Source organism: Vicugna pacos, chromosome 15 (genome assembly GCF_048564905.1).
Source record: "Vicugna pacos chromosome 15, VicPac4, whole genome shotgun sequence".
Lineage (NCBI taxonomy): Eukaryota > Metazoa > Chordata > Mammalia > Artiodactyla > Camelidae > Vicugna > Vicugna pacos.
Genome location: NC_133001.1, coordinates 39,500,511 through 39,525,291, shown reverse-complemented (window position 1 = coordinate 39,525,291; position 24,781 = coordinate 39,500,511). Strand labels below are relative to the sequence as shown.

The following is a 24,781-nucleotide window of genomic DNA, read 5'->3' as shown; positions in this document are numbered from 1 at the left end:
CACAGCTTTGCAGAACTGCCATTTCTGCTCCATCCCATGGGGTGTGGGGAACACCTGTTCTTACCTGATAGAGCATCAGCTGCTTCCACAGGTCCCTGAATTCCTGGATACTCACGGTGCCAGATGCATTAAGCTGATAGCAGAGTTAAGGTCAAAGCCACCAGAGGAGTTTCATCCACAACTCTGGAGGCAGTGATGGGCCCTCCACAGAGCAGTGTGCCACTTGGGACGGCCCCATTCAATGTTGGACATCCCTAGTTGGCTTCCCCTGGCTGGTCAGTCCAGCCCGGGGCTCCCTCGCCCTTGCTAGGAAAGGATAGAATGAGCTGGAGCACAACTGCACCGGGAGGAGAGGATGGTGGTGATGATCGAGATGCCAACAGCCACCATTTAGTGGAGCAGGGCATTTTGACATGGCCGATGTGATGTGATTGAAATAAAAAATAGTAACTTTTTTTCATTGTTGTCAAAACCAACTCATGGAAGAAGTCAGGCATAGAGTGGCTGAGAATGCCTCTTATATTTATTTTTATGAACAAAGCTCAATGGTTGGCCCTGTAGATCATGTCCAAATGCACCAGAGAGACTGGGTGAAAGATACCACCCCACGCCACCTCTGTTTGAGCCCTGACAGTGAGCCTAGCACCGAGCTACGCGCTTGACTACGTACTTCACTTTCACCTAATAGGTGGGGTAGGTGCTAACTGCCCCCTTTATGGATGATGAAATGAGGGCTCAGTGAGTATAATCTTGTCCAAGTTCATACAGTTGGCGACAAGGCGGGGACCTGCCCCAACACCTGCCCACCTGACCACCATCCCCTCCTGCAAAGTTTCTGCAAAGACTCTTTGTATTTGCAACTTCCCTCCTCACACTATGCTTTCTATGTGCCTCTCTGGAATAGGGGTAACTAAAGTCCGATTAACTTGTCCACCTAGAAAGGCAGAGGGTTTGCTTGAAAAATCAGATTTGAGAACAAGAAAAGCTGAGTTTGTGGCACATCACTGAAATTCCCAAGCTCTGGTTTCCTGATCTGGGAATGAGGACCGCCATTGACTTGTCACCAAATGGAAAACTCAGGCCCCCTAGGCTCTTGTGAAAGCTTCTTGTAACCTGGAGAATTGTTACTAGCCCCCACCCGCAGCTGCCTCCTCCTATTAGGAAATAAGCATATTACTATTATTAATAACCATATGGATCCATTATTCGATGACAGTTCTGTCCTGAGCACCTGACATGGGTCATCTCCTATGCATTCTCATACCGATTCTCTGGAATAGGTTTTACTACCATCTTGGTGCTGCAGGTGAGGACCTGGGGGCATGATGAAGCCAAGTGACTTGTTCAAGATCACAGAACTAGCAAGTGTCAGGGTTAGGATTCCAGTCCAGGCAGCCTGGCTCCAGGGCAGAGCTCTCAAACAGCAGCAGGCATCCACCTCCAAACCTGAAAGGATACATCCAGTAGCGCCAGGATCCCCTGGCAGGCCTCGAGGCTGAAGTGAGGCTGTGTGCTCCATAGACCTGTGAAGGAACAGAAAGAGTCTGCATGGGGCTGGCCCAGGACTGTGTGGCTCTTTTCTGAACAGGGAGAGGAAATGCTGTCTAGACTGGCCATGGGTTCAAATAACCACCATCTCTCTTGGGGGTGGGGACAGGCAGGGAGACTGAGAGCAGTGGAGACAGAGAGAATGCTTGGTGAGGAGTCCTACACCCATGGAACACAGTAAAACCCTGCAGAGAACACCCTGGTTTTGCTTACACAGTGGGTCAGAGGAACATGGCCTGACGTTACCTGGTGGGGCCAGGACCAGAGAGTCCTGGACTCCCCAGCCTGAAATGGCAACTTGTCCAAGCTCCCACCCAAATTGGGGGGTTCTTTCCTCAAATGTCTTGACAGTTGTCAGTTGCGGGAGCTCAATTTTTCACATGGATGGATAGCTCCAAGTTAGGAGAAATTTCACGTGTTCATTCCAACAGAAGCTCCTGGAAGATTCACTCACTAAATCCTATTTCTGCTTCCAGAAGCATATAAACAGGTACTGGACCCTCTTGGACTTCTCCCCTCTATTCTAAACATCTGAACGTGTCTCCACCGGTTCCCTAGATGAAATGGTTTCTAAACCCTTACCTGCCTCTTCTGCGCCCTATGCATTGCCAGCATCTCTCCAAAACGTGGTACCAAGACTAGAATGCACATCTTCAGATGCAATTTGATCAAACAAAGTACAGTGGGTCTATCACTTCCAAAATTTTCAGTCTGCATTTCCCAAATTAGGTTCCAAGGGAGATATTTCGCAAAGAAAGGGTTTTGAGTTCCAATAAATCTGAAATACTTTGTCTCTACAGACCCTTTTTTGCATTCACCAGGTACCTTAGCATCTGACAGGTGCTGAGGAGCCCACACTGAAATTTTCTGTAACATGGAATTTCCTGAGCGTGAATGACCACAGAACTTAATTCCTTTCATTTCATGGAACACTTACTAAAACCTCTAGGGTTCTAATACTTCTTGGAACACAATTTCAAAGACACACATTAAATACTGTCTGAATGTGAATTAGTTTATTTAGCAGCGACTTGAAACTTTTAGTGCATGTTAAGCTTGAGGTCAACTAAATTAACCAGGTATCTTTCAAATAAGCTGCCACAAAGGTGAAGGCTCTTCTGTTAGGAAATTGTGCAATCAATTTTTTAAACATAATAAATGGCAATTTTTAATTATCATCCTGACTCCATTTCATCTTTTTGGCGTGGGCACAGCTTGTGGTGAACATTTCTGACTTTCAATTCTGCTATCTATTAAATTAACGATTCCTCCCAGCTCAATGCCGTCTGCAGATTTGATAAAGCCTGCAGATTCGATGTCTTCTTCCAAACCGCTGATAAAAGCTGAGGAAGTAAATGTGGGCCAAGGGCAGAATACAAAGGCTCTCCTCTAAATGTCTAAATGTACAGACTCTAACCTATAACACAGAATTATCCCTCTAGTTTTAGATTTATATAACTCTTGGGACTGATGGTAAAACTTGTGAATCAGAATGCTACTTTACAACCCACATTTCATCATTTGTTATGGGAGACTTTATCAGTTTGCCAAAATCTACAGTAGCTCCCTGATCTATCTATCAGAAACGCTCTCAGAGGAATAAATCAAAGCAATTTGTCCATACATTCTTTCAAAAAATTATTTTGCATACTTGTGGTTAAGGACTTAAAATTTAAATGTGCAGAAGCCACCCCTTCTAGATAATTTCCCAAGAATTTTCTTTTGAGGAGGGGTGGGGAGGGGTTACATCTCATATTCTATAGCTTCTAGAGCCTTCTCTTCTGGCTCTTTTATGATATCTGAGTTTGGCTTTAAGAAACCATCTGGAAATTATACAGTCTCTTTCTTTATTCCTTTATTGAAGTCTAGTCGGTTTATCATGTTGTGTCAATTTCTGGTATACAGCATAATGCTTCAGTCATCCATATATATACATATATTCCTTTGCATATTCTTCATTATAGATTACTACAAAATATTGAATGTAGTTCCCTGTGCTATACAGTATAAACTAGTTGTTTATCTATTTCATATTTAGTAGTTAGTATCTGTAAACCTCAAACTCCCAATTTATTCCTTCCTGACCTCCTCCCCACTGATAACCATAAATTTGTTTTCTATGTGTGAGTCTGTTTCTATTTTGTAAATAAGCTCATTTGTGTCTTTTTTTATCTTTTATTTTTTAGATTCCATATATAAGTTATACCATATGGTATTTTTCTTTCTCTTTTTGGCTTACTTCACTTAGAATGAAGATCTCCAGGTCGATTCATGTTGCTGCAAATGGCATTATTTTATTCCTTTTTCTGGCTGAGTAGTATTCCACTGTATAAATATACCACAACTTCCTAATCCACACATCTATTGATGGACATTTAGGTTGTTTCCATGTACTGTGCTGTTATGAACATTGGGGTGCATGTATCTTTTTGAATTAGAGTTTCCTCCAGATATATGTCCAAGAGTGGGATTGCTGGATCATATGGTAAGTCTGTTTTTAGTTTTTTAAGGAATCTCCATACTGTTTTCCATAATGACTACACCAAACTACATTCCCACCAGCAGTGTAGGAGGGTTCCCTTTTCTCCACACCCTCTCCAGCATATATCATTTGTGGACAAATTTCTGAGTGATACAGTACCCTGGACTGGAGTTTGTTTGGGTTTGAAGTCTTGACTTCATATAAAGGAGAAGCAATCACACATCTCAGGTAGCAAATATCCTTTAACTGTTTGGTTTACTGTTTCACTTTGAAATTCATTCTCTTCCCTGCAGAAATCATATTCTCTCACTCAAAATATACATATAAAATATTTTTATATGGACTTCAAGCTTTCCTAATAATTTATCCCAAGCTTCATACAAAGACATCCACATTACCCATTTGTAGTCCTCGTAAGTTAGATGTGTTCTCTCCAATCAGATTTTTGTAAGTTGATCAATTTAAATATAAGTTCATCAGAGAGCTGCCTGGTAAGCTAGTCAATACTTAATATTTATTTGCCAGGTTAAGGAAATGGGTGCCGCTCTTCCACAGGGAATTTATATGCCAATAAAGAAATACTCACCTACTCTTCTCAATCTAGCAAACTGGCAGAAATCTTCCTTTTCACTGCCATATATCTGTACACGCCTAGCTAAGCAGAAAAGGGGGCTATTTCCCATAAATTCCTCTACCTTTGTCAAACCACATGACCCACCGTGATGTCAGACACAACTTCCACAGGGACCAGAGTGCAGTAATTCACATGGCCCACCAGAACAAAGAGAAACAGACCCAGGATTCAGAAAAGTTGTGTCCCCTGAATCCTACAGGATGACTCTGAAATACTCACCTGACCAGGGCATGTGGTTCAGGACCTTCTGCAGTTGGACAGCATTTATTTCTGGATGCTAGAGCAAAAGCAGAGTGGCAGGAGAAAACCGTCATTACTGAAGGGTCATTAGACACAGAGGGGCCACAGCTGAAGCGGGCTGGGAAAGGCCTCGCCCGCCCATATCCTCAGCGCAGCAAATACGCCATTTCTGGACAGAATTAGCGACATGGCGATCTCGCATGTATGGCACGGGACTAGACACATAATTAAATCTGGGATTTCATAAGCACTTCCACAACAGTTTTGAACTGGGTGTCAAGTCCAGAGCACCCCAGCAGGGCAGGACTCTTAAGAGGTAGCCTAACAGAGAGCAGTGATTCTCAAACTGGGTTCTACAGAGATGCTTCAGAAGTTCAGCAACTGGGTTTTAATTTTATTCTTGATAAAATGTCCTCTGCCAAAAGTCCAGATTTCAGTTTTAGAGTCCATAGGAAGCAACTCTTCACACAAACATTTAACTTTCACACATATTAATGAAACATAAGTACCATACATTTGGACTTAGAAAATGGATATATATTCATAACATGCAGTTTTTATCTGTTTTGTATACATTAAGATACTCTATGAGACTGCATTTGATAAAAGGACTATAGCAGAAAACATCTGGAAACCCTTGATCTGGAGGAAAACTTCTGTAAACAACGCATGTAAGATTCTGATGTATCCTCTCTGACAACATTAAGCAAAACACCAGTGGTGAGAATGAGGGAAGATAGAAGGGTGGACAACTGGTGAATTCAGTCAAGAGTGTTACCAACACTGGGAGCTCATGTTCCTCCAGTTTTAATGACATCACTCAGATGTCACACCCAGATGTCCTGCCCTATTCTTAAACAGATTCAGTGTCTGGCAGCTTAGGGACAGGGTCGCCCCCAAGCCCTGCACTCACATCGCTGGCCTCCTGCTGGTGGCCAGATCTGGGTCAGCCCAAGGAAAGAACTCAAAGGGATCAAGTGTGTAGCCTCCCTCCCCCCCAGCTCCCTCCGGTGACCACCCATGGGTCTTTCTCCCTGGGCTTCCCTCCCCCGGACTCCGAGGGCATGTCATGGCCAGGCTCCACCCCCTACTCCCAACCCTGACTCTCACCTCTGCCATATTCCATTTTCTCAGGGATTAAAATTTAATCAATGGAGCTTCCAAGGATAGTCATGCATGTTACAGGAACCTTCTGGACTCAGTGGCTTTACTCATTTGTCCAAAAACTTAAGGGCTTTAACAGAAAGTGGCAGTCTGGGGACTGGGAAGCCTTAAATCAAAATTTTTACACAGGGTTTGGCAGATGTGAACCCATCCTCCAGGGAACTGTAGGCTCCACAGTGTCCCCTGCCCCTCGCTTACCACCCCAACTGACCTTTTCAAAAAGTTTGGCGAAGAACTCATCCTGCCCTTCATTTTGGTCCACAATTTCCTAGAGGAGCAGACACACAGGAAGACTTGGTCATTCTCTGGATGAATGGACCCATGTGCACGCACTAATGGCTCACGGGTCCCTGGAATCTGTAGGTCTGACCTTGAGCACTATCTGATATTTCCTACCATAGCATTCACACACATTCCTTGTTTCTCCAGTTCTTGCTGACTTTGGGGACAGAGCAAACTGGAAGGGGCAGAAGAAACAGCAGGTGGAGAGAAACAGAAGAACGTGGAGGAGTGACCCATGCACCTGGGGCTCTGGGCCTTCAGTGCCAAGGACCTGATGGAAGGGCAGTTCTCCTGGGGCAAAAACAGCAGAACCTGGGCCCCCTTAGTGGACCATAGATACCAGAATGTGGGTACCACAGAGCAGGGTCTGTGGGATCTGGATGTGAGCGAGAAATCCACCACCCTGGGTTTATAAACAGCCTCCGTCATGTGGCATTCCACCTACAACTCACCTTAGAGAAGATGACATTTGAACGGCTGCCAATTTCACTGGAGAAAAAGAAAGACAGAATTACTTCTTGGGGATCATCTTGGGAAGCTTTGGACCAACATTCTCCCTCGCCTGGGAACTCATCTTCCAAGCTCCTTAGCTGATGTGCTACGTGGGCCTTGCCCAGCTCTCACTCCACGCCCCCTTCCCCATGCAGCGTGCAGTCTGGCTCCCGGTCCAGCTCACGGCTTGTAGCTCCCACACACCCCGTGCCCCTTCTCACCTCTGGGCCTTTGCTCATGCCAAGCCCTCTGCCCGGTGTGCCCTTTCCTCCCTCAACCCTCACCTAACGACCCTAGTTCGGTTAGACTATGTTAAAATTCAGCAGCCTGACAAAGAGGTGAGGCCTGAGATCAAGCCAAACAACCTATGCCCAGAACATGTAGGAAGAACTGGGTTCTAGGCGTTCAAAAGCTGGCACGTCAAAACAATCACAGGCCAAATATAGGCCTGCCTCATTTGACTGTGTTTTTTCCAAATTAAAGGTTTGGGCAACCCTGCACCTAGCAAATGTATTGGCACCATTTATCCAACAGCATTTGCTCCCTGCACATGTTTCTGTCACATTTTGGTAATTCTCACAATATTTCACACTTTTTCATGATTATTATATTTATTATTATATTTGTGATCTGCGATCTTTGATGTTAACTGTTGCAAAAAAATTCTAACTTGCTAAAGGTTCAGATGATGGTATTTTTTAGCAATCAGGCTTCTTAAATTAAGGTATGCACATTTTTTTTAGACCTCATGCTACTGCACACTTCATAGGCTACAATACAGTGTAAACATAATTTTTATATGCACTGGAAAACCAAAAAATTCCTGTGAGTCTCTTTACTGCAATATTTGCTTTATTGCAGTGTCTAGAACTAAACCTGTGATATCTCTGACAAAGGCCTGTAGTAAGTTCAGCTGGGATGTGTGTGTATTGATTTGTATGAGCCTGATGGTTGATGACAGCCTCCCTCATCAGAACAACCCCTATGCATCACTTAGAAGTCACTACCTCCCTGAAGCCTCCCCTGCTTCCCCCAGGACCATAGAAGGTTGGCTCAGCTGTTCCTCCCCGATGTTCCTCTAACACCCTGTGCAGATTAATGCTGGCCCTGGACACAGTGTAACAGAATAGCTGTTCATACATCCACGTCCTGCCCAGATTCTGAGCTCCTGGAGGTCAGGGGCCAGGCCTGTTCTAGCTTTTTCTCTCTATGTCTACAGAATGCTCATTTGTTAGAAGGAGAAAGGAGAGGAAGGCGTGAAGGATGCTCTCCGTGTAGAGAGCTGCCCTGCTCTCTGGCTCACCCTACCTCTCTTCTGTGTTGGCCACGGACACCCCCATCCTCCACCATTTCCACCTCCCCCACTTCACCTCGCCGAGCGCCAGTGGACCCCAACCTCCAGCCTAGGCCCTTACTAAAAGACGTGCTTCCTGGAGAAGACTCTGAGGACGAAGGCAGACTCCTGGCGGGCCTCAGACGTACAGGGCACGATGAGGTACCTCCCCGGCTCCAGCCACAGCTCCCGGCTCACTTCTTTCTCCCTGAGAAATGCCGCAGGCCAGCTCAGGGGAGCATTTTTCCAGAAGAACTCGGGGGGCAGTCTCCTCTGGTCATCATAACTCTGCAGGGGGAGGAGAGAGGGGCAGTCGAGGTGATCACCCAGGACTTGTGGCCGGGCCTGGGCCCCTTGGCCAGGTGCCAGAACTAAGATAGCCTCAGATCTGCCAAATCCAACCAGCCCCAGTGGAGGAGGTGATAAAGGAGTCAGGGGTGGAGAGAAAACACCACAACATGTCTGGAGTGGGCACCTTTGCTGGAACCCTACGTGGGGCTGAATATACAGACAGCAATTGATTTGATCATCCATTAAAAACAACATCATATATAACATGAGGTGAGGAATGTCACTGTGTCTGCACTTTCCAATTTACAGCTGAGGGTCTGAGGCTCAGAAAAGTTAGGTCATCTGCACAAAGTCACCCAGCAGGTAAGGGTATCAGCCAGGACTGGAATTCAGGGCAGCTGAGCTCCCATGGCCAAGTCCTTTTCACTTCCTGATGCTGCCTCCATGTCTGCGATACAATTTCAAGGCTGATTATGACATGATCATGGTCACAGATACAGACGGACCACTAGCCATCTCCTACCCACCTTGCGATAGCTCCATACAGATCAACTGGATGTTCCACCTCATCTCAGTGAAAACAGCCTTGTGAAGGGGAGAGGGGACTGGCTCAGAGCTCAGAAGACACAAATCAGGGCTCTGGTTAGGATACTGCCCATGCGTGCATTTTGTTTTCTCTCATATTTTTACTCTCTCTTTCTCTCTCTTCCTCTCTCCTTCATTCCTGTATTTCCCCTTCTTGCCCTTTCTCTCTGGCTTCCTCTCCCCTTTATTCTCATGAGGGCTGAAGAGGGAGAGGAGTTCCATGTGGGAGATGCAGACAGCTGCTGATAAAGACATTACCCACCACATAAAGACGTTTTGCAGATTCTGCTCAGGGCTGGGGAAACAAAATGTATCTCCTGATGATAAACGCTTTCTTTTATCAGACTAGGAGAACTAGAGAGTCATCTCATTGCCATCTTTGCCCTGGCTGCCAGGAATCTCAGAACTTAATTTTATAATCAGCTATAGTAGCTGTTCTTGACTTAGTGTTCCTGGCAGAATTAATGGCTCTCCTACCCCTCATCAACTTATAACTTTTTTTCCTGCCTTTTGAATTTTGTAACTGGTTCATAGTTTTGCTCTGTTTATACTTTTTATTGTCAGTTGACCCAAATTCTATTTAGGAGAGGTGTGATATAAATAACTTTTTCTTTTAAAATTTATTAATAGGCAATTAATAAACTTTGGGAGCACTCAGTGTTCCCTCAGGAGGGGAAAAAATGTCGACCCAAGACACCCAGTGCAAATGGTTTCTTTATAAAAATGCTCTTACTCAATTCAGTCCAATCTAAGACAGTTGTTTTTCACTCCTGTTTTCTTTGGGCAACAAAATAGTAGCTGCCATCCTTCAGAGGCTGGGATATCTCAGGTCTTCTTAACTGACCCCTCGAGGCCACCACAGCAGCTGAAACACAGAGCTGTTCTTGCCCTCTGCCCATGTTTCTGTTTCATTTCCCAAGCCTTTGTCCCTTGTTCCCTAGGAGGTGGGCTGCATGGTCGCCTGATGTCCCATATGTTAGAGATCTATTTTATTACAGGCTTCATGACTCAGGCAAGATTGTGATTTATAGTTCCTCCTATGCTGTGACAGTTTTCAATATTAGCCCTAGGTATTTATGTAGGGATTTAATACATTCTAAAATTTATTGGCTCTGCATCAGGCTCAGACCTCCCTAGGGAAGCTTAAGGACTTTGGTGGGGTTCGCGGAAGGTGGGGGGGGTCCTTGGATAAAAATAGGCCAGTGGATGCTCTTCCACACACACAGGCAGCTGGCATTATCATCAGACATCCTCGTAGCTCCTTGCATAAGGCTGCTGCAGTCAAACTGAACCTGCCACATGGGACACCACTCCCAGCCAGGACCAGCTGGTCAGGTGTGGAACTCACCTTGTTCATCTAAAAAACAAAACAGAGAGGCCTCATTAGGCAGTGAATCCAGCTCTTTCACAAGCACAAACTCTAATGGAGGCAGATATCTAAGAAGACTCTACCCAGAGGCCCCTTCTCCTCCCTCAAAACTTGCTGTTCTGGTTGGTGACATTTTAATCCATCATCAGAAATTCTAGAAAGGGTGAGGGAAGGTAAGCTTGGCTTCTGGAGAGGGGCAGAGGGAACCAGAATTGACTGTACCAACTGTGTGCTGGGCACAATGAGAAGCACCGCTTATCCCCGCTTTATGGATGGAGAAACTGATGCTCAAATACAAGGTGGTGACTTGTTCTAGATCACATATTCCCAAGGGACAGAGCTAGGATTTGCAGGCGTGGTAGACAGAGAAGGAGGTGGGTAGGCAGACATGGATGGTGAAGTGGACAAGAAACAGGAAGGCAGGATAAGGGCTGGGGACCCCACGTGAAGCTGCGGGCGCCAGACGCCCACCTACCCTGAAGAGGTAGAAGCCAATGGCGAGGTGCGGCTGCTGGTTGCGGTGCCGGTGCCTGGGCTTCTGGAGCAGAGACACCAGCACGCTGCAGGGCCCCTGGAGCTTCCTGCCCTCCTGGGGCCTCCAGACGGACAGCAGGAACTGTGGGTTCTTCCAAAATGTGTCTGGGATGGAACACAGCAAGGTGAGACAGGCTCCCCCAGCATCCCGCTCACCACACCAGGAGAGGAGCCCAGACACAGGGCACCTGTCCCAGGATTCCCACCCGAGGTCCATCCGGACAGAGCCAAGGTCTCTTCCACCTCAGCTCTGTCCCCTCCCACCCACCACCTCCACCTCAGGTTCTTCTCTGGACACACGAACAAGAGTTAGTCTTACCACTGTGGCCCTCTGCCCAGCGCATGGCCTGGCATAGACTTCGCGCCCCATAACACTGGCTGCCTGAGTCAGTGACTGTGTTGACTAACTGAAGGGAACCATGCCCGGGATCCCAGAGGAGCTGCACTTTAACAGGGACCATGCCTTAGCTTATGGACAGCTTCAGCCGTTAGGGGGCAATGCTTGGGGGAAGGGCAGCCAGAACTAAGGCTGCCCTGGCCCTGCTGAGATCATACCTATCAAATCCTTCCTCCCAGAGATGGCTCACTGCCTCCATTGTGGGGAAGGGAACATGGTCCCGGAAACTCTCCACCTAGAGAATGTGTCCACGGTCATCTCCTAGTGACCTGGTGACCTTGGACTCCTTGATCTTGTTTCTCTACCAAACTCTAGGTAAGGAGGGCTGATACGATACAAATGCCCTTTTAAGCCTGCCTGTTATGGGGTGGTCACTTCAGCATATCAGTGGCCTTGTCCCCAAGCCACAGAAAGATGGAACCCACCCTTCTACTATGCATGTGTGCCTGTGGCCTCATGCTGCTGATTAGGAAAGGGAATTCTCTGGAAAGATGCATCCCTAAGGGAGTTTTATGCCTTTGTGCAAATTAGGACAAAGGTGCCTTATCTTGCAGGGGGACACAGCCCAGGGCCAGAGACACAGCTTAGCCAGCAGAGCCCTGGGCAGGGCACCAGCGGCACAGCCACCCGCAGTGGCTCTGCCCACAGCCCCACCCTTGACTGGAAAACTGCCACGTTAGGCCCAAGAACCCCTGGCCCCTCTGCACACACTCACCTTGGGGTGACTTCATCTGGCCACCAGCCGTGGTCCCCTTCTCCCATCTCCCCTCCAGCATGGTATACGACCACTTCTGGCCCACCTCCTGACTCAGTAGGCCTGGGCTCAGTTTACAGATGACCAGAAGCATGAAGTGTGCTTTAAAGTCCCGCAGTGACATCCTGTGCAGAGGGAAAGGGGACAGTGCAGAGATGAAGGAGGTGACATCTCATCAGGACCAAAGGGGAGGCTGCAACTAAGCACTGGGCATGCCAGCCCTCTCTCAGACCAGGGCCCCATCCTCCACGCCCTGTGCAGAGCTGAGCTGGCTTTGGACCCCTGAGAATTGGGCTGGCTGGACCAGTGTAAGGGCCCATCACGGGGAGGTGATGCTACCGAGAAACCCCATCCCATGGCTAGAGGCAGCCTCCAACAACAGCTGCCTGGGGGAAATGATCCTGTTTCACTGATGGTGGGGGTAAAGTGGAATTGAGGCGTTCATCACTAGTCAACTGACTTATAAATGTTCAATGAGAATTGCAGAAACCAGTTCCCAATCATATAAAAATCTGCACCAGCTCCTGGCAAACAACGTGACCTGAGGTATAGGCTGTCTGAACCAGCTGACTCTCGGTTTACTCTCTGTAACCTGGAAATAGTAGTACCTGCAGGGCTCTTGAGTTCAGTGACCACTTCAGGAGAGACAGAGAGCCGCAGCAGTCTGAAAAGGATGGGTGCAGGGAGAAGAGGGGGCCATGGGGACAGGGTGGAAGTTAATAGTAAGGGCGGAAAGTGGACAAGACAGAGAACAGGTGGGTCTCATGTCAGAAGCAGCATCAGCTGAGGTGTCTGGTGACCTTTCACAAAAAGGGGTAAGAGGCTTCGGGGTGGATAGGAGGGGCGCTCTTTGGCTCTGGAGGGCACAGGCGCAGTGGCTTAGGAAGGGCAACTCCGGGATCGAGCATACTGAGTGACACAACAGAGCCCAGTGGAAGCTGGAAAGGAGGGGGCGGCCACACCCCAACGCCCTGCATTGAGTGCCCGCTGAGCTCCATGCTGGGGGTCACCACTGTGATTGTTTGCCCTGTTAGACTGTGAGCCCCGAAGGGTCTTCCTGATGTCTATAGAAGAGATGCCTGGCATACATAAGGCACCCTGTAAATGTTTGCTGGGTGGATATTCTAATTTAGGCTAGGGCACGTGCCCCAAGTCCCCGAGTCGAATACCAGAATTCTCCATCATCTTCTTTTCTCAGTAGCAGAATCTTCTCCTTGGGGCTCAGTAGCTCCCATGTCCTTGAGCTGAAACAGGAACATTTTTATGAGGAACGAAAAGATTGTGAAGGACATGCAAGAATTTCTTCCAGTAAATTCTCCTCGTCTTTATGCTGCTTGTAGGCAAATAAATCTCACATCCTCTATTAGAAAAGCAACATGTGGTGATGTTAATTCATCACTTCCTCTGAGACAAGCTCTGGGCTAGGCTCTTGATGTACTTACTTTCATTTAAGGCTAACAACAACTTAACAAAGTAGGGGGTTTTACTGCCATTTTAGAGATTGGGAAACTGAGGTGGAAAGCGATTCGGTCACTTGCTTGAAGTCACAAGGTGATTAAATGTCAGAGCTAGCCCTGAGTATGCTGCCATTGCTTGTATTTTCACAGTCCACATTTTTGGATTTCTATTTCCGGCCATAAAGGAGTAAAGCTTTCTTGTATCACTTCCCCCACGATAAAGTTAAAAATGGGACAACATATAAGAAGCAACTGTTTCTGGACCTTAGACAGCAGGAAGCACAGGCGTGTGACCGCAAGAGGAGGGAAACAAATGAAGTAAGCCTTAACGCTGCCGAGACTCCTGCCTGAAACTAGTCCCTGGACAGTGATGCAGGCAAGTGGACCCGAAGAGAGCCTAGCAGTCCTGCCGAGGGGAGGAGACAGAGCCTGAAGTTCAGGGAGGACAAGACAGCTAGAATTTGCTGGGGAGAGTGCCCAAGATGAGGGGGCTGCACAAAGAAGGCACTCCAGAGAACTTCATCAGGGTTCCCTTAAGTCTTTGTCTAAAATAAAATCTGTGCAGACATAAAGTGAAACCCCACAAGGCTGGACTGTACCCAGAGCAATTCCCAGAGCTGACACCAGGCTGGAAATCATTTGCACACCCACTAGCCAGAGTCAAAAGACCTTACTGCACACATGGGGTTTTTAGCACAGAACCCAGAGGGTCTGCACCTTAGTAGTGGTGGTTTTTCTAGATCTTTCCCAAAAGAAAACTTCAAAGCATCAATATGATCCCTAAGCAACTACCTGCCAGAAAAAGCTCAAAGTTCTTTAAAGGAATACAACAAAATTCAGCACTCAGAAACTTAAATTCACAGTGTCCAGCATCCAATAAAAAATGACTGTGCATATGAAGAAGCAGAAAATGTGATCCATGATCAAGATTATAAATAGATCTAGAAATACGAGAGACATGATGGCATTAGCAGTTACAGACATTAAAACACCGATTATAACTATGTACCACTTTCTCTAGAATGTAAAGGAAACTATGAACATGATAAGGAAAAAAGTAAAAGATATTCTCAAATGGAATCTCTAGAATTGAAAAATATAATATCTAAAATGAAATATCCTCTGGATGAGACTAACAGCAGATGAGACTGTGGGATAAAGCCCACTGTTTTCCTTAACCCTTATCACACCCTGGCTCAAAGAAGGCAAGAAGCTTGCCTAAGATCACAAGGCTAACCAAGTTAATTTAACCCAACATCTTTCTCAAATGCAAGCATGTGTTCTAAAAAGACATTCACTACCAACAACATTATGATTTCCCTAATACTTTAAAATGTATATATATATATATATATATATATCTTTGGATATCATTTTTTCCACATAGACCCAGTCCCTCTGACAACCCTCTTTATTAATGTATAATAAACAGAGTGCAGTACATTCTATCAGGAGTAAAATTTAACTGACTTTTCTGAGCCTTCATTTTTTCATCTATAACAATGATTAAGTGATAACGTATATGTGAAAATGCTTGTGTACGCTAAAGTGTGATGGGGAGTGATGTAGAGGTAAGTGTTATAAGTCTTCACAGCCAGAGGGAGACAGACGGTAGCACTTAGTCTGCCTTTTTGCCCAACAGCCAGTCCGTAGCCTGTAAAGCCCGCATCCCTTTGGAGCTGATTTCAGGCAGAAACAATCAGAATACCCAGAGGCTGTTGTTATGTAGGGGTGAATCTGGATCTGTCTACCTCTGACTCAGCCAGCCCACGAGGGCCCTGAGCCGTGCCAGGGAAAGGACGGGGACTAGATGCCAAGGACCTTGCTGAGTCATGCTGTGCAACCTTAGGGAGTTCACTCAATCTAAGCATCAGTTTCTTCATCAGTAAAATGGAGATAAAATTACCTGCCCTATAATAGCGTTGTTTGGAGGATTAGATGAGATACTAGAAATCCAAAAGGCTTAGCACAGTGCTAGCAAGTTCTCAGTAAACATTAGCTTTGATTATTATAATGAATGATAAAACAATCCATGTGCTTAAACATCTTATAAATGTGAGAATATATAACTGAATCACTTTGCTGTACCCCTGAAATGAACACAACACGGTAAGTCAACTACACTTAGATAAAATAATAATAATAATTATAAACATGAGGGAATTGACCGTCACAGTCTGGAAGCTTTCCTGATCCAGCCCGAGGCCAAAAAGAATGCATTTGAACTTGTGTGCTGATGGCAACTTCCTTAGCCGACTCCGCTGGCCCCACCCTCACCCCTCCCAGCCAGCCTAAAAAGCTCACCTGTCACTCCAGTCTCCTTTCCATTCCACCTTCCCCCAGGGGTTCCGCAGCTTGACCAGATACTCAGGTCCATGTTTGGAGGTCACCTGCATAAAATGAGAACCAGTTCAGGTGGCTGGGCTGAGTGCCAACTGCAAATGTTGCAGATACCAGGGTGAGATTCCTGCCTGCAGATGAAACCTTGAAATGAAAGACCAAAGGCCCTGGGAGTTGGTAGAGGAGAAAATGGCTCTGCTACTTCCTAGCTGTGAGACCTAAGGCAAGTTACTTAAGCTCTCTGTATCTGCTTCCTGATCTGCACAAGGAAGCTAATAATCACATCTACTGCAGTGAGTTGAATGGGAGCCTCCTCCAAAGATCAGTCTACCTAGGTCAATGTCAATGTGATCCTATCTGTAAAAAGGGTCTTCCTTCGCGGATGTAATCATGTTAAGGGTCTTGAGATGGAATCAACCTGGATCAGGGCAGGTCCTAAAGCCAATGACAAATGTCTTTACAAAAGAAAAGAAGAGGCCAGACACAGAGGAGACGGACATGTGAAAATGGAAGCAAAGACTGGAGCTGTGCATCCCAAGCTCAGGAATGCTGGGAGCCACTATGAGCCAGAAGAAGCTCAGAAGAATTCTTTCCTAGAGCTGTCGGAGGGAGAACAGCATTAACGATGCCTTGACTTCAGACTTCGGGCCTTAAAAATGAACTGAAAGAATAAATTTCTGTAGCTTTAAGCCTCCCAATTTGTGGCAATTTGTTACAGCAGCCCTCCTCAAAGGACCATTGTGAGGCTTAAGAAAGATAACGCTGGTAAAGCAGGTAAAGATAGTACTTAGCACACAGTGAGGGCTAAATCTTGTTAAATAATTTTGTTAAATAAATGTGTACATAGAAATATTAACAAAATAAAATTTTGTTAAATAAATATGAAAATAAATTAAAAGTTCTTGGCACACACACAAACATGACTGATGGAAAGAAATGTGGGAGGATGAAGTCAGGTGTGAATGGAGTTGAAAAATGTGAAACAGAGTTAAAGGGAACTGGAGGACTTTGGGGAAGCCATGTGCACCAGAGACCAGCAGAGACTCTTTCAGGTTCAACCTACTGATTCCTTATTTCCATGCTTTGTTCCTGCGGCTCCCTCCATCAGGAATGGCCCTTCCCCCCTCACACAAATCTACCCATCTTTCAGGGGCCAGCTCAATGGCACCTCCTCTATAAAGCTGTTTCTGATTTCCCCCCAAACCAACCAGGTGAATGTCTTCTCTCCTCCCTCTGAACTCCCAAAGCCTTTCATCATCGCTCCCTTCTTTCAGTTTCTACTTTGCGTCCCCACCAATTTCAAATATGGTTTGCCTCCGTACTTGTGATTTGTAAGCTCTTTGTAGGCAAGGTCTCTGTCTGCTTCAACTTTCTCTCAATGTTTAGTAGAGCTCAAAAGGTGGACAGCAACGGAAGGAAACTAGGAGAGGGTTGAAAAGGAGCATGTGAGAAATAAGCAGGAATTTGGAGGGAAAACCCAGATAGAAAAGCTATCATTGGCAGCCCAGGGTGAAGTGAAGGTCAAAGCAGGGTTGTGAGGTACAGCAGGCTGATTGGATGGGGTGGGGGAGGTGGCGGAGGCAGGATCCACCCTTCACCCCAGAGAAGAGGCACAGAGGTAAGGGAGCCCACCACCTGCTTTGGCAGGTCCAGCAGAGAATTCATCCCCTAGACTGGGCAGAGATGATAGCATCCACCGAGATGAGACAAAGCCTTGGCAAGAAGTCCCTGGAGAGAAGGGAGAGGCTGCAGCGAGACAAAGGGGCCTGGTTCCACCCACCTTCCTGATCCCCGTGAGAGTGTAGGCATGGCCGTCCACAAGACCGTTCTCCAGCACCCTCTCCTTCTGTAGAGACCAGAGAGCTCTCCTCAGTCCTCTGCTGCGGTCAGCTTATGTGGGGGTTGGGGGACCTGTTCGACTGGAGTGAGGGCTTATGGGGAGGGGGTGGGAGAGACCCACGCTGTGTTTTCCTCACAATTTTCAAAGCTCTTCAGCACCCACTCTCATCTGAGCCTTTCAAGAAGTCAGGGTGCCATTCTGCACTGATTATCACCCCAGTTTACAGAGGGCAACTCAGATTCAGAGCTGCTAAGTCATGTGTGAGGTTGTCAGGGGAGGCAGGGTTCTTGTCTGTTATTAAATTAGACAGCCAAGGCTAGCAGTGCTGGTAAATTGCCCTGCATGCGGTTGACACTTAAGAATTGTTAGCTTTCCTTTCTGTACGCCATCTGTATTCTACTGTGGTCTCGCCTACGCAGAGGGCTCAGCTCTGCTGTTCTAGTTTGAACATCCGGACTCTGGGTGTGGGAGCTGGTGGAGTCTGGGGGCCCACAGTGAGGAGAGGAGCAGCTGGTGGATGAGGGGGAAGGGGACCAGCAGGGGAGGAGGACATCCTGCCAGTGCCCAGCCCAGTCTCACCCCTGAGTGGGTCTGGCAGCCAATGAGGGTTCTGCTGTAGGTCGCTTGGGTTAGGATGTCCCAGAGGTTATCAGGGGCTTCTGCCAGTTTGATGGTCACTGTCACCCCTCCGGTGAAGTCCACCAGGGCTTCAGACACCTGCCCACGCTGCAAGTCTTCATAGGAGCCAGAGAGCCTGCCCAGGGGAGGAATAAACATGGGATAAGGGAAGGGTGATTACACTGTGGCCAGGGATGGGCCACACAAGTCCAGTGAATCCCCTGCCTGGTTATCCCCACGTCACATGTCTGCTATTCCTTCCTTCTATCCCAGGGGCAAAAAAGAAAATACACATTTAGAGTTTCCATCTCTATTAAACAACTCCATCCATTAGGGACAGGCAAGATTCCTGAAGCTTGCTCCCATGGGGCGACCCTTACATGTGTCACTTCTATATTTGCTGAGATGGGCCTCAATATCTCACTTGATGAACTCTGCCTGCCTCCTCTTGCCCTCCCTCAACATTGACGAGAGGGAGACAGAGACAGAGAGGAGGGAAGGGCTGGGAAGGAAAGGGGGAAGGTTTCTGGTGGTTGCCTTACTTAGCATAGGCCTTTTCCAGAAGAGCTCCCCAGAACAAGTTCTTGTAGGTGGAAGACACAAAGACCAGCTGGCCGGCCTCATTCACGGGCAGTCGGTCATCAACCACCACTGGAACCCACTTCCCGAAGTGCCAGAACTGGAAGGAGAGAGCGCCCTCTGGTGAGCAAGGACTCCCGTGGAGGGTGGTCAGCCCAGAAAGCAAGGATGTGACTCTTCCAGGAACCCTCTTTCCTAAGGCCTCCTGCAGGCTAGGGCACCAGAAGGACACTCACCCAGAACTGGAAGATGCCAGCATACTTCTCAGTAAAACTCTGATTCAAAGGAACGACGCGACTCAGGATGTCCTGGTGCAAAGTCAGAGCTTCCAAAGCCGCCAAGAACCAGCAGTCGCCTAAGCCAGACAGCACACAGTATGCACATGAATCCACTGTACAGGCACGTCCAGGACTCAAGTGTCTGCATGGACGTACGGGACAGGTGTGCATGTGCTACAAGTGGCTGCGTGAATCTTCTGAGGACTTACTGCATACAGGAAATGCCTGGTCTCAAGTGCTATCCTCCCTGGGCTTGTAACCCAGTTTAGGAGAAGAGGATTATATCCCAGGGAGAAAGATGGTAAGTGAGCAGAGTAGGGGGTGGGCAACATTGTCTGGAACCCAGACTTGACACCAAGAACCGAACCATATTTCTGGACCAGCTTTTAGCTTCCAGAATGCCCCAACATCAGGAACTTGGACCCAAACACAACCAAACTTTTCTAAGTCCTGCTTCTGTAACTGATTTATGGTCTTCTGAGAAAGCCTCAACCCTCTGGACTCCTTTCTGTGTCTGTGAAATGGGTATCACTACACAAGTGCATTCCCTTACGGCCAAGAGTTTTTTCTATTCCTCTAAAAAGAAAGTTATGTTGAAGGCAGGTCTGCTTGGATTCTGGGGCATCTGGTGTTGGGTGTGCCAAGGACTCGTTATAGAGACTAATGCAGAGTGAGCATATTTCCCCAAGGAGAAACTTAGACCTGTAAACTGGTAATGGGGATGATCGTTAGGTAAGGTTGGGCATTCCCATACATCCTCAGAGGACTAGTTGTTATCGTTGAGCCGGCAAAGGGCAGCATGTCAGGTGGAGTTCAGGGTGGCCATTTCCCCCTTGGGGATCTCTCGATGCCCCTCCTCCCACCCCCTCTGCCTTGGCTGGGCCAGGCTTGCAGGTGTCAGGTGTGTGTCTCAGGGACTGGGCAGACTTACCTACCAATCCCTGGCACAGATCCAGCCTTCTGGCCTTGGCAGAATAGAACTGAGGATTGCTGTGCAGCTCCTGCGGGAACAGATGACACTGTCCTGATTAAGAACAAGGAAGCTCCTGGGGCTACAGTGACTGTAGTTTCCCACATCCCAACACTGGCCTTATGGGGACACAGATGTATGTGTGAAGTCAGGGATGTCCCAGAAAATTTGGCATACAGATCCAGCCCACTGTATTTCTCATTCCTTCTTGCAGCTCATGTTAAGTCAGAAACCCAGAGAACTCTGTATGGATATTGAGAAATAGCTTGTACCAAAAATGCCTTTTCTTGGAGTGTCTGTTTAAAATGGAAGCATCTTCAATGGAAATGTTTATGCCAGCTATAAAATTCTGGTTTCTGAAGAGAAAAAAAAGTGAACAAAGGGCCACAAATGGCAAAATATCCTTCTTTCTTCTGGGTGAGTTTAGTCCATTACATATATATGCTGCATCTTCTTTATCCACTCATCTATTGATGTGCACTTAGGGTGCTTCCATATCTTGGCAACTATAAATAATGTTGCTATTAACAGCAGGGTGTATGTATCTTTTTGAATTAGTTCTTATTTTGTGGTTGGCTTTATTCCTTTGATAACTATGTAAGTTTAAAAAGCTAAAGCTCTAAACTTTCCTAGGCACAATGAACAATGCATATATGTAAATTCAAAAGATATATGCAGTATATTGTGTATATGTATTCACATGCAATACATTGTTTATGTGCAGTCAAATTGTAACAATTCTACCTAATAAAACTGAAAAATGTGGAAAAAATGGAAGCATCCCTTTTAGAGGGTGTTCTCATTTTTCCTAGAGATCTTCCCATTCCCTCACTCTGCCCCTACTTCTCCTTCCCACTCCCCAGTCCCCAGGCCAGTGGCCTCTCCAGCTTCCTTGCTGGGATGCAGGCTGGGGAGGGGTGGTACAGTCTCTGCTCCATGGAAGCCCTAGATCCCTCCTTCTTTGCATGGGCACCGTTCCGTCGAGGTCAGCTGTGTGGCACACTCACTGTATCAGCAATTCCCAAGACTTTCTGGGGGAAGAAGAATCTCGGCTGCCATCTGGTTTAGGAGGCTTACTTGGGAATTTTAAACACAATGGGGACTGATTAAGCCTGGGCTGCAGGCTCAGACAGTGATGGCTGAACAGGGCACAGGAAAGGGGAGAATCTGTAGCCCAGCTTAACTTCATTTTGTTCTCTAGGTGTGTTCTGGAAATCTTGGGTGTCAATCACGTTTGGGGGAGCTGGATTGCCTGGGAACACATTAAGAAGTTGCCAACAAAGGAATTGTTGATGGAGCTTATACAGTGAAGAATGCCTTGTAAAGTGACTAATAGCTTCTTCCTTTAGGTGTTTCGTGAGCCTGATTAGGGGGAGAGGAGTGAAGATTGGTGAAACTTTGTCTCTCTGGCAGATGGTACTGGTGACTCAGATGGAGCTCAGCAGAACCCTGATAGATTTCTGGCTGCAGCTGCTCTGTGCTTCTGGACAGGGCGTGAGGGAGAGCTACCTCCTAGACCCCTCTCAGGGTCATCCCTGGGTCTCTCTGGGAAATGGGAATGTGAGCACTAACCCAGGGCACTTCACGTGGGGACTGATGACAGTAAATAAGCCCTGAGCCCTGGGAAGGAGGGTCAGGGTTGACCCACAGAGTATGTGCGGCCCGGAAGCCCCCTCCTGGCCCCCCTCCCCGGACCCTTTACCGGAGGCCGCCTCCACTGCAGGCGGCGAGGCAGCTTCCCCAGCAGGGCCCCGCTGCCGATGGAGCGCAGGGTGGCCGGGAAGCTCTTGTCCTCAAAGAGGCAGCCGTCCCTCAGGCATCTTTCCAGCAGGGACTCGTAGTCCTGTTGGGGGAGCTGAGAAGCGCACCCCGCGAAGTCCTTCCGCCCCAGCTTCCAGCCGCCGCCGCAGAGAGAAGGCAACAGAGACATGGCCAGGGACCTGGCGAATCCAAGGGCCTGGGATGGCTCAGTTGTGCCTGAAATGAAGAGCGGAGGATGCTGTTTCCTCTCTTCCTGTTGAGGCTTTGCCAGGCCCACAGGGAGGAGGAGAAAGGAGCTGTCAGAAAGAGACTGAAGCATGTGGTGTATTCTTATCCAGGAAAGTGGTGGTCCTAGAGTTTCGCTTAAGTGCTGGGGTTCCTGGCCAGGGTTGTGGTCCCAGCTGCCACAGAAGGTCCTGTGCGAAAAAGGGGTCTCCCCAGCGTTAGGGCTGAGTCCTGGCCCTTGACTGTGCCAATGTCCCACGGCCAGTCCCGCTTAATAGGGATACAGGGAGGAGAGGAGCAGGAGTGGAAGCTCAGTTCGCTTGCCAGACGTGGAGGGGGCGGGGCTGCCCCTTCAGTGCTCCTTCCGGGGCCTCTGAGCTCACACATCCTCTTCCTCCCGCTCCAGCGTCCTCCAGCTTTCCTGCAAAACCGCATCTTTTGCTTTCCTCCTTCTACATTGTCTTCAAAACTACTTCCTTGATGACATTCTTTGGCAATGTGAAACAAACAAACGTGTTGTGGCAAATGCTGAGAATTACCTGTACCTCCCCATCCACCCTTTTTTCTTACTAATAGAATCCCAGATGTGATGGTCCAGCTACAAAACTTGATTTCCCTGGGCTTCTTGCAGGATAAGGCAGCCACACAACATAGTGCTGACCAATGAGATGAAGGTGGATGTCTCTTAGGTGGGGCTTTTGGAAAAGCTATGACTTTCCTAACAAAAAAACAAAAACAAAAACAAAACAAAACAACAATAACAAAACAGCTTCAGTTGGTACTAATTTTGACATCCCTCCTTTCCCCGTTCTGGAAAGCAGATGTGATGCTTAGAGATGGAGGAGCTGTCTTGGGACCATTAGGGAAAAGCTGCATGCTGGAAGGAGTCTGGATCTTAATGACTTCTTTGAACAAATGAACCAGCCTTGGGTGGTTTGCCTCTAGACCTCTTATTACATGAGAAAGATAAACCATTTGCTTACTTAAGCCAGTGGTAGCCAGACTCTGTCGTGTTCTTTGTCAGTCACTGGATGTATGCCAGTTTCATGCAGTCATAGCACTGTGAACTGATATTCAATGGTATGTAAAATTTTACACACGTTTTGGGGGGTCAATGGGTCCCTCTTTTGAAGCTTACCCATGAGCTTCATATTAAGAGCTCTGCAAGCCATGGGCCCTGCCAACCTAAATACTCCAGCATATCCTTAGATCTGCATCTACTTTTGTGCAGTTGTGATTGGTTAAGTCTGATTTTTATGACCTCTATTATTTGCATCCTTATCCACCTAGAATTAGAAAATGTCGGAGCTAGACTAAGCCTTGGAAAACATGTAGTCTGGTATTTCCCAAAATTATTTTAGCAGTGGGCTTCTTTCTTTGAATGAAATCCTACAGAAGCTCAAGGGTGGAGGCTTAGGTTTGCAGGCTGGACCCAGTGCGTTTTTGCAAAGTTTCTCGTTCTATGGTTTGGAAACCACCAATCTTTTCCAGCTCCCTTCATTTTTCAAGGGGTAAAGCTGAAATCCATTCATCCATTCATTCACCAAAAATTTAACTGAGAATTTATCATCTTCCAGACTTGAGCTTGGCACCATTTTCCAGAGACAGTCCCTGCCCTCATGGCTCTTACAGTCATATGTGTGTGTGTGTGTGTGTGTGTGTGTGTCGGGGGGGTAGTCAAATGATCTCAGTGCCACACGAGGAAACTACATTAGAGCCAGATCCAGGACCCAGGGCCCTGACTTCCATTACTGTGTTCAGACCTCAGTGCCAAGAACTCACATTTGTGTGAGGTTTGGCCCTTGGGACAGAATGTATATGCACTAAAAACCACCTACCTACAGGTCTATACTAAGTATGGGGATTCCCTCACAGCTGGAGAAGTGACCTGAGGGTCCTCTTCATTTGTCAAGATCTTGCCATCCTCCAATGTTCAACTTGATCCCTCCTCCAGGAAGCCTTCCTTGAGTGCCTGGCCTTCACTGAGCTTCCCTCATCCTGACAACCTACTGACCCACTGCCGACCCCATAGGACACCCTACTGCCCTCTAATTGATGCTTCTCAAATGATCACTAGTGAAGGACCTATATTCTTTGATTTCCAATTTATCATAGAAATTTAATGGAAATGAATTAACAGAAAAATAAAAAATGTTTAAGATATACAAAATACAAGCCCTTCTCTAAAAATTTCAGATTCAACAGAAATAAAATTGCTATGAAAGTTTCTAAACACTTAGTTTTCTACTTAGCTCATCGTGCACTGCTCATGACCAGTTCATGGAATGGCCTCTTGTCCTCGGACCCCACAGTGGGCTCTGCTCTGAGTGAGTCATGCACTGAAACTTCCCCTGCCTAACACCGACCTGTTGTTCCCCAGGGGATTAACACTGGTAGAACGCTGTTAGTCTCACACCCTTACCGCTCTCTGAGGTCAGGACACTCCGTTTTCAGGCTGTTCTTTTTTATCACAGGTGCTTACACACTTCCTGGGGGCAAACCCAAGACTCTCCCAACCTAGTTATATGGATACAAAAGCTGTTATTCTTGGTCTTGTGTCTTCCCCTGAGTTTTTCTTCCTGATACGGACTATCAGGCAAAGCTTTTC

The 24,781-nt window shown here is 47.2% G+C and overlaps 1 protein-coding gene across 2 annotated transcripts in view; it reads right to left on the bottom strand.

Moving 5' to 3' along the window:
- The window catches only part of CAPN14 (calpain 14), a 35,756-nt gene that overhangs the window by 5,177 nt on the left and 5,798 nt on the right, over nt 1–24,781 (bottom strand). Inside the window, exons 2-18 of one of the 2 annotated variants that reach the window (XM_072938333.1) lie at nt 21,890–22,164; nt 20,149–20,218; nt 19,176–19,294; nt 18,903–19,039; nt 18,322–18,496; nt 17,683–17,745; nt 15,867–15,952; nt 13,275–13,349; nt 12,067–12,230; nt 10,896–11,059; nt 10,400–10,408; nt 8,258–8,463; nt 6,803–6,839; nt 6,280–6,336; nt 4,884–4,941; nt 1,459–1,523; nt 65–133 (exon numbers count right to left, since the gene is read on the bottom strand). In XM_072938333.1, the coding sequence (XP_072794434.1) occupies nt 65–133; nt 1,459–1,523; nt 4,884–4,941; nt 6,280–6,336; nt 6,803–6,839; nt 8,258–8,463; nt 10,400–10,408; nt 10,896–11,059; nt 12,067–12,230; nt 13,275–13,349; nt 15,867–15,952; nt 17,683–17,745; nt 18,322–18,496; nt 18,903–19,039; nt 19,176–19,294; nt 20,149–20,218; nt 21,890–22,117 (1,782 nt within the window). In that variant the 5' untranslated portion in view covers nt 22,118–22,164. Of the gene's footprint in view, nt 1–64; nt 134–1,458; nt 1,524–4,883; nt 4,942–6,279; nt 6,337–6,802; nt 6,840–8,257; nt 8,464–10,399; nt 10,409–10,895; nt 11,060–12,066; nt 12,231–13,274; nt 13,350–15,866; nt 15,953–17,682; nt 17,746–18,321; nt 18,497–18,902; nt 19,040–19,175; nt 19,295–20,148; nt 20,219–21,889; nt 22,165–24,781 lie in introns of those variants that run through there. The other variant, XM_072938334.1, reaches the window with a different exon arrangement.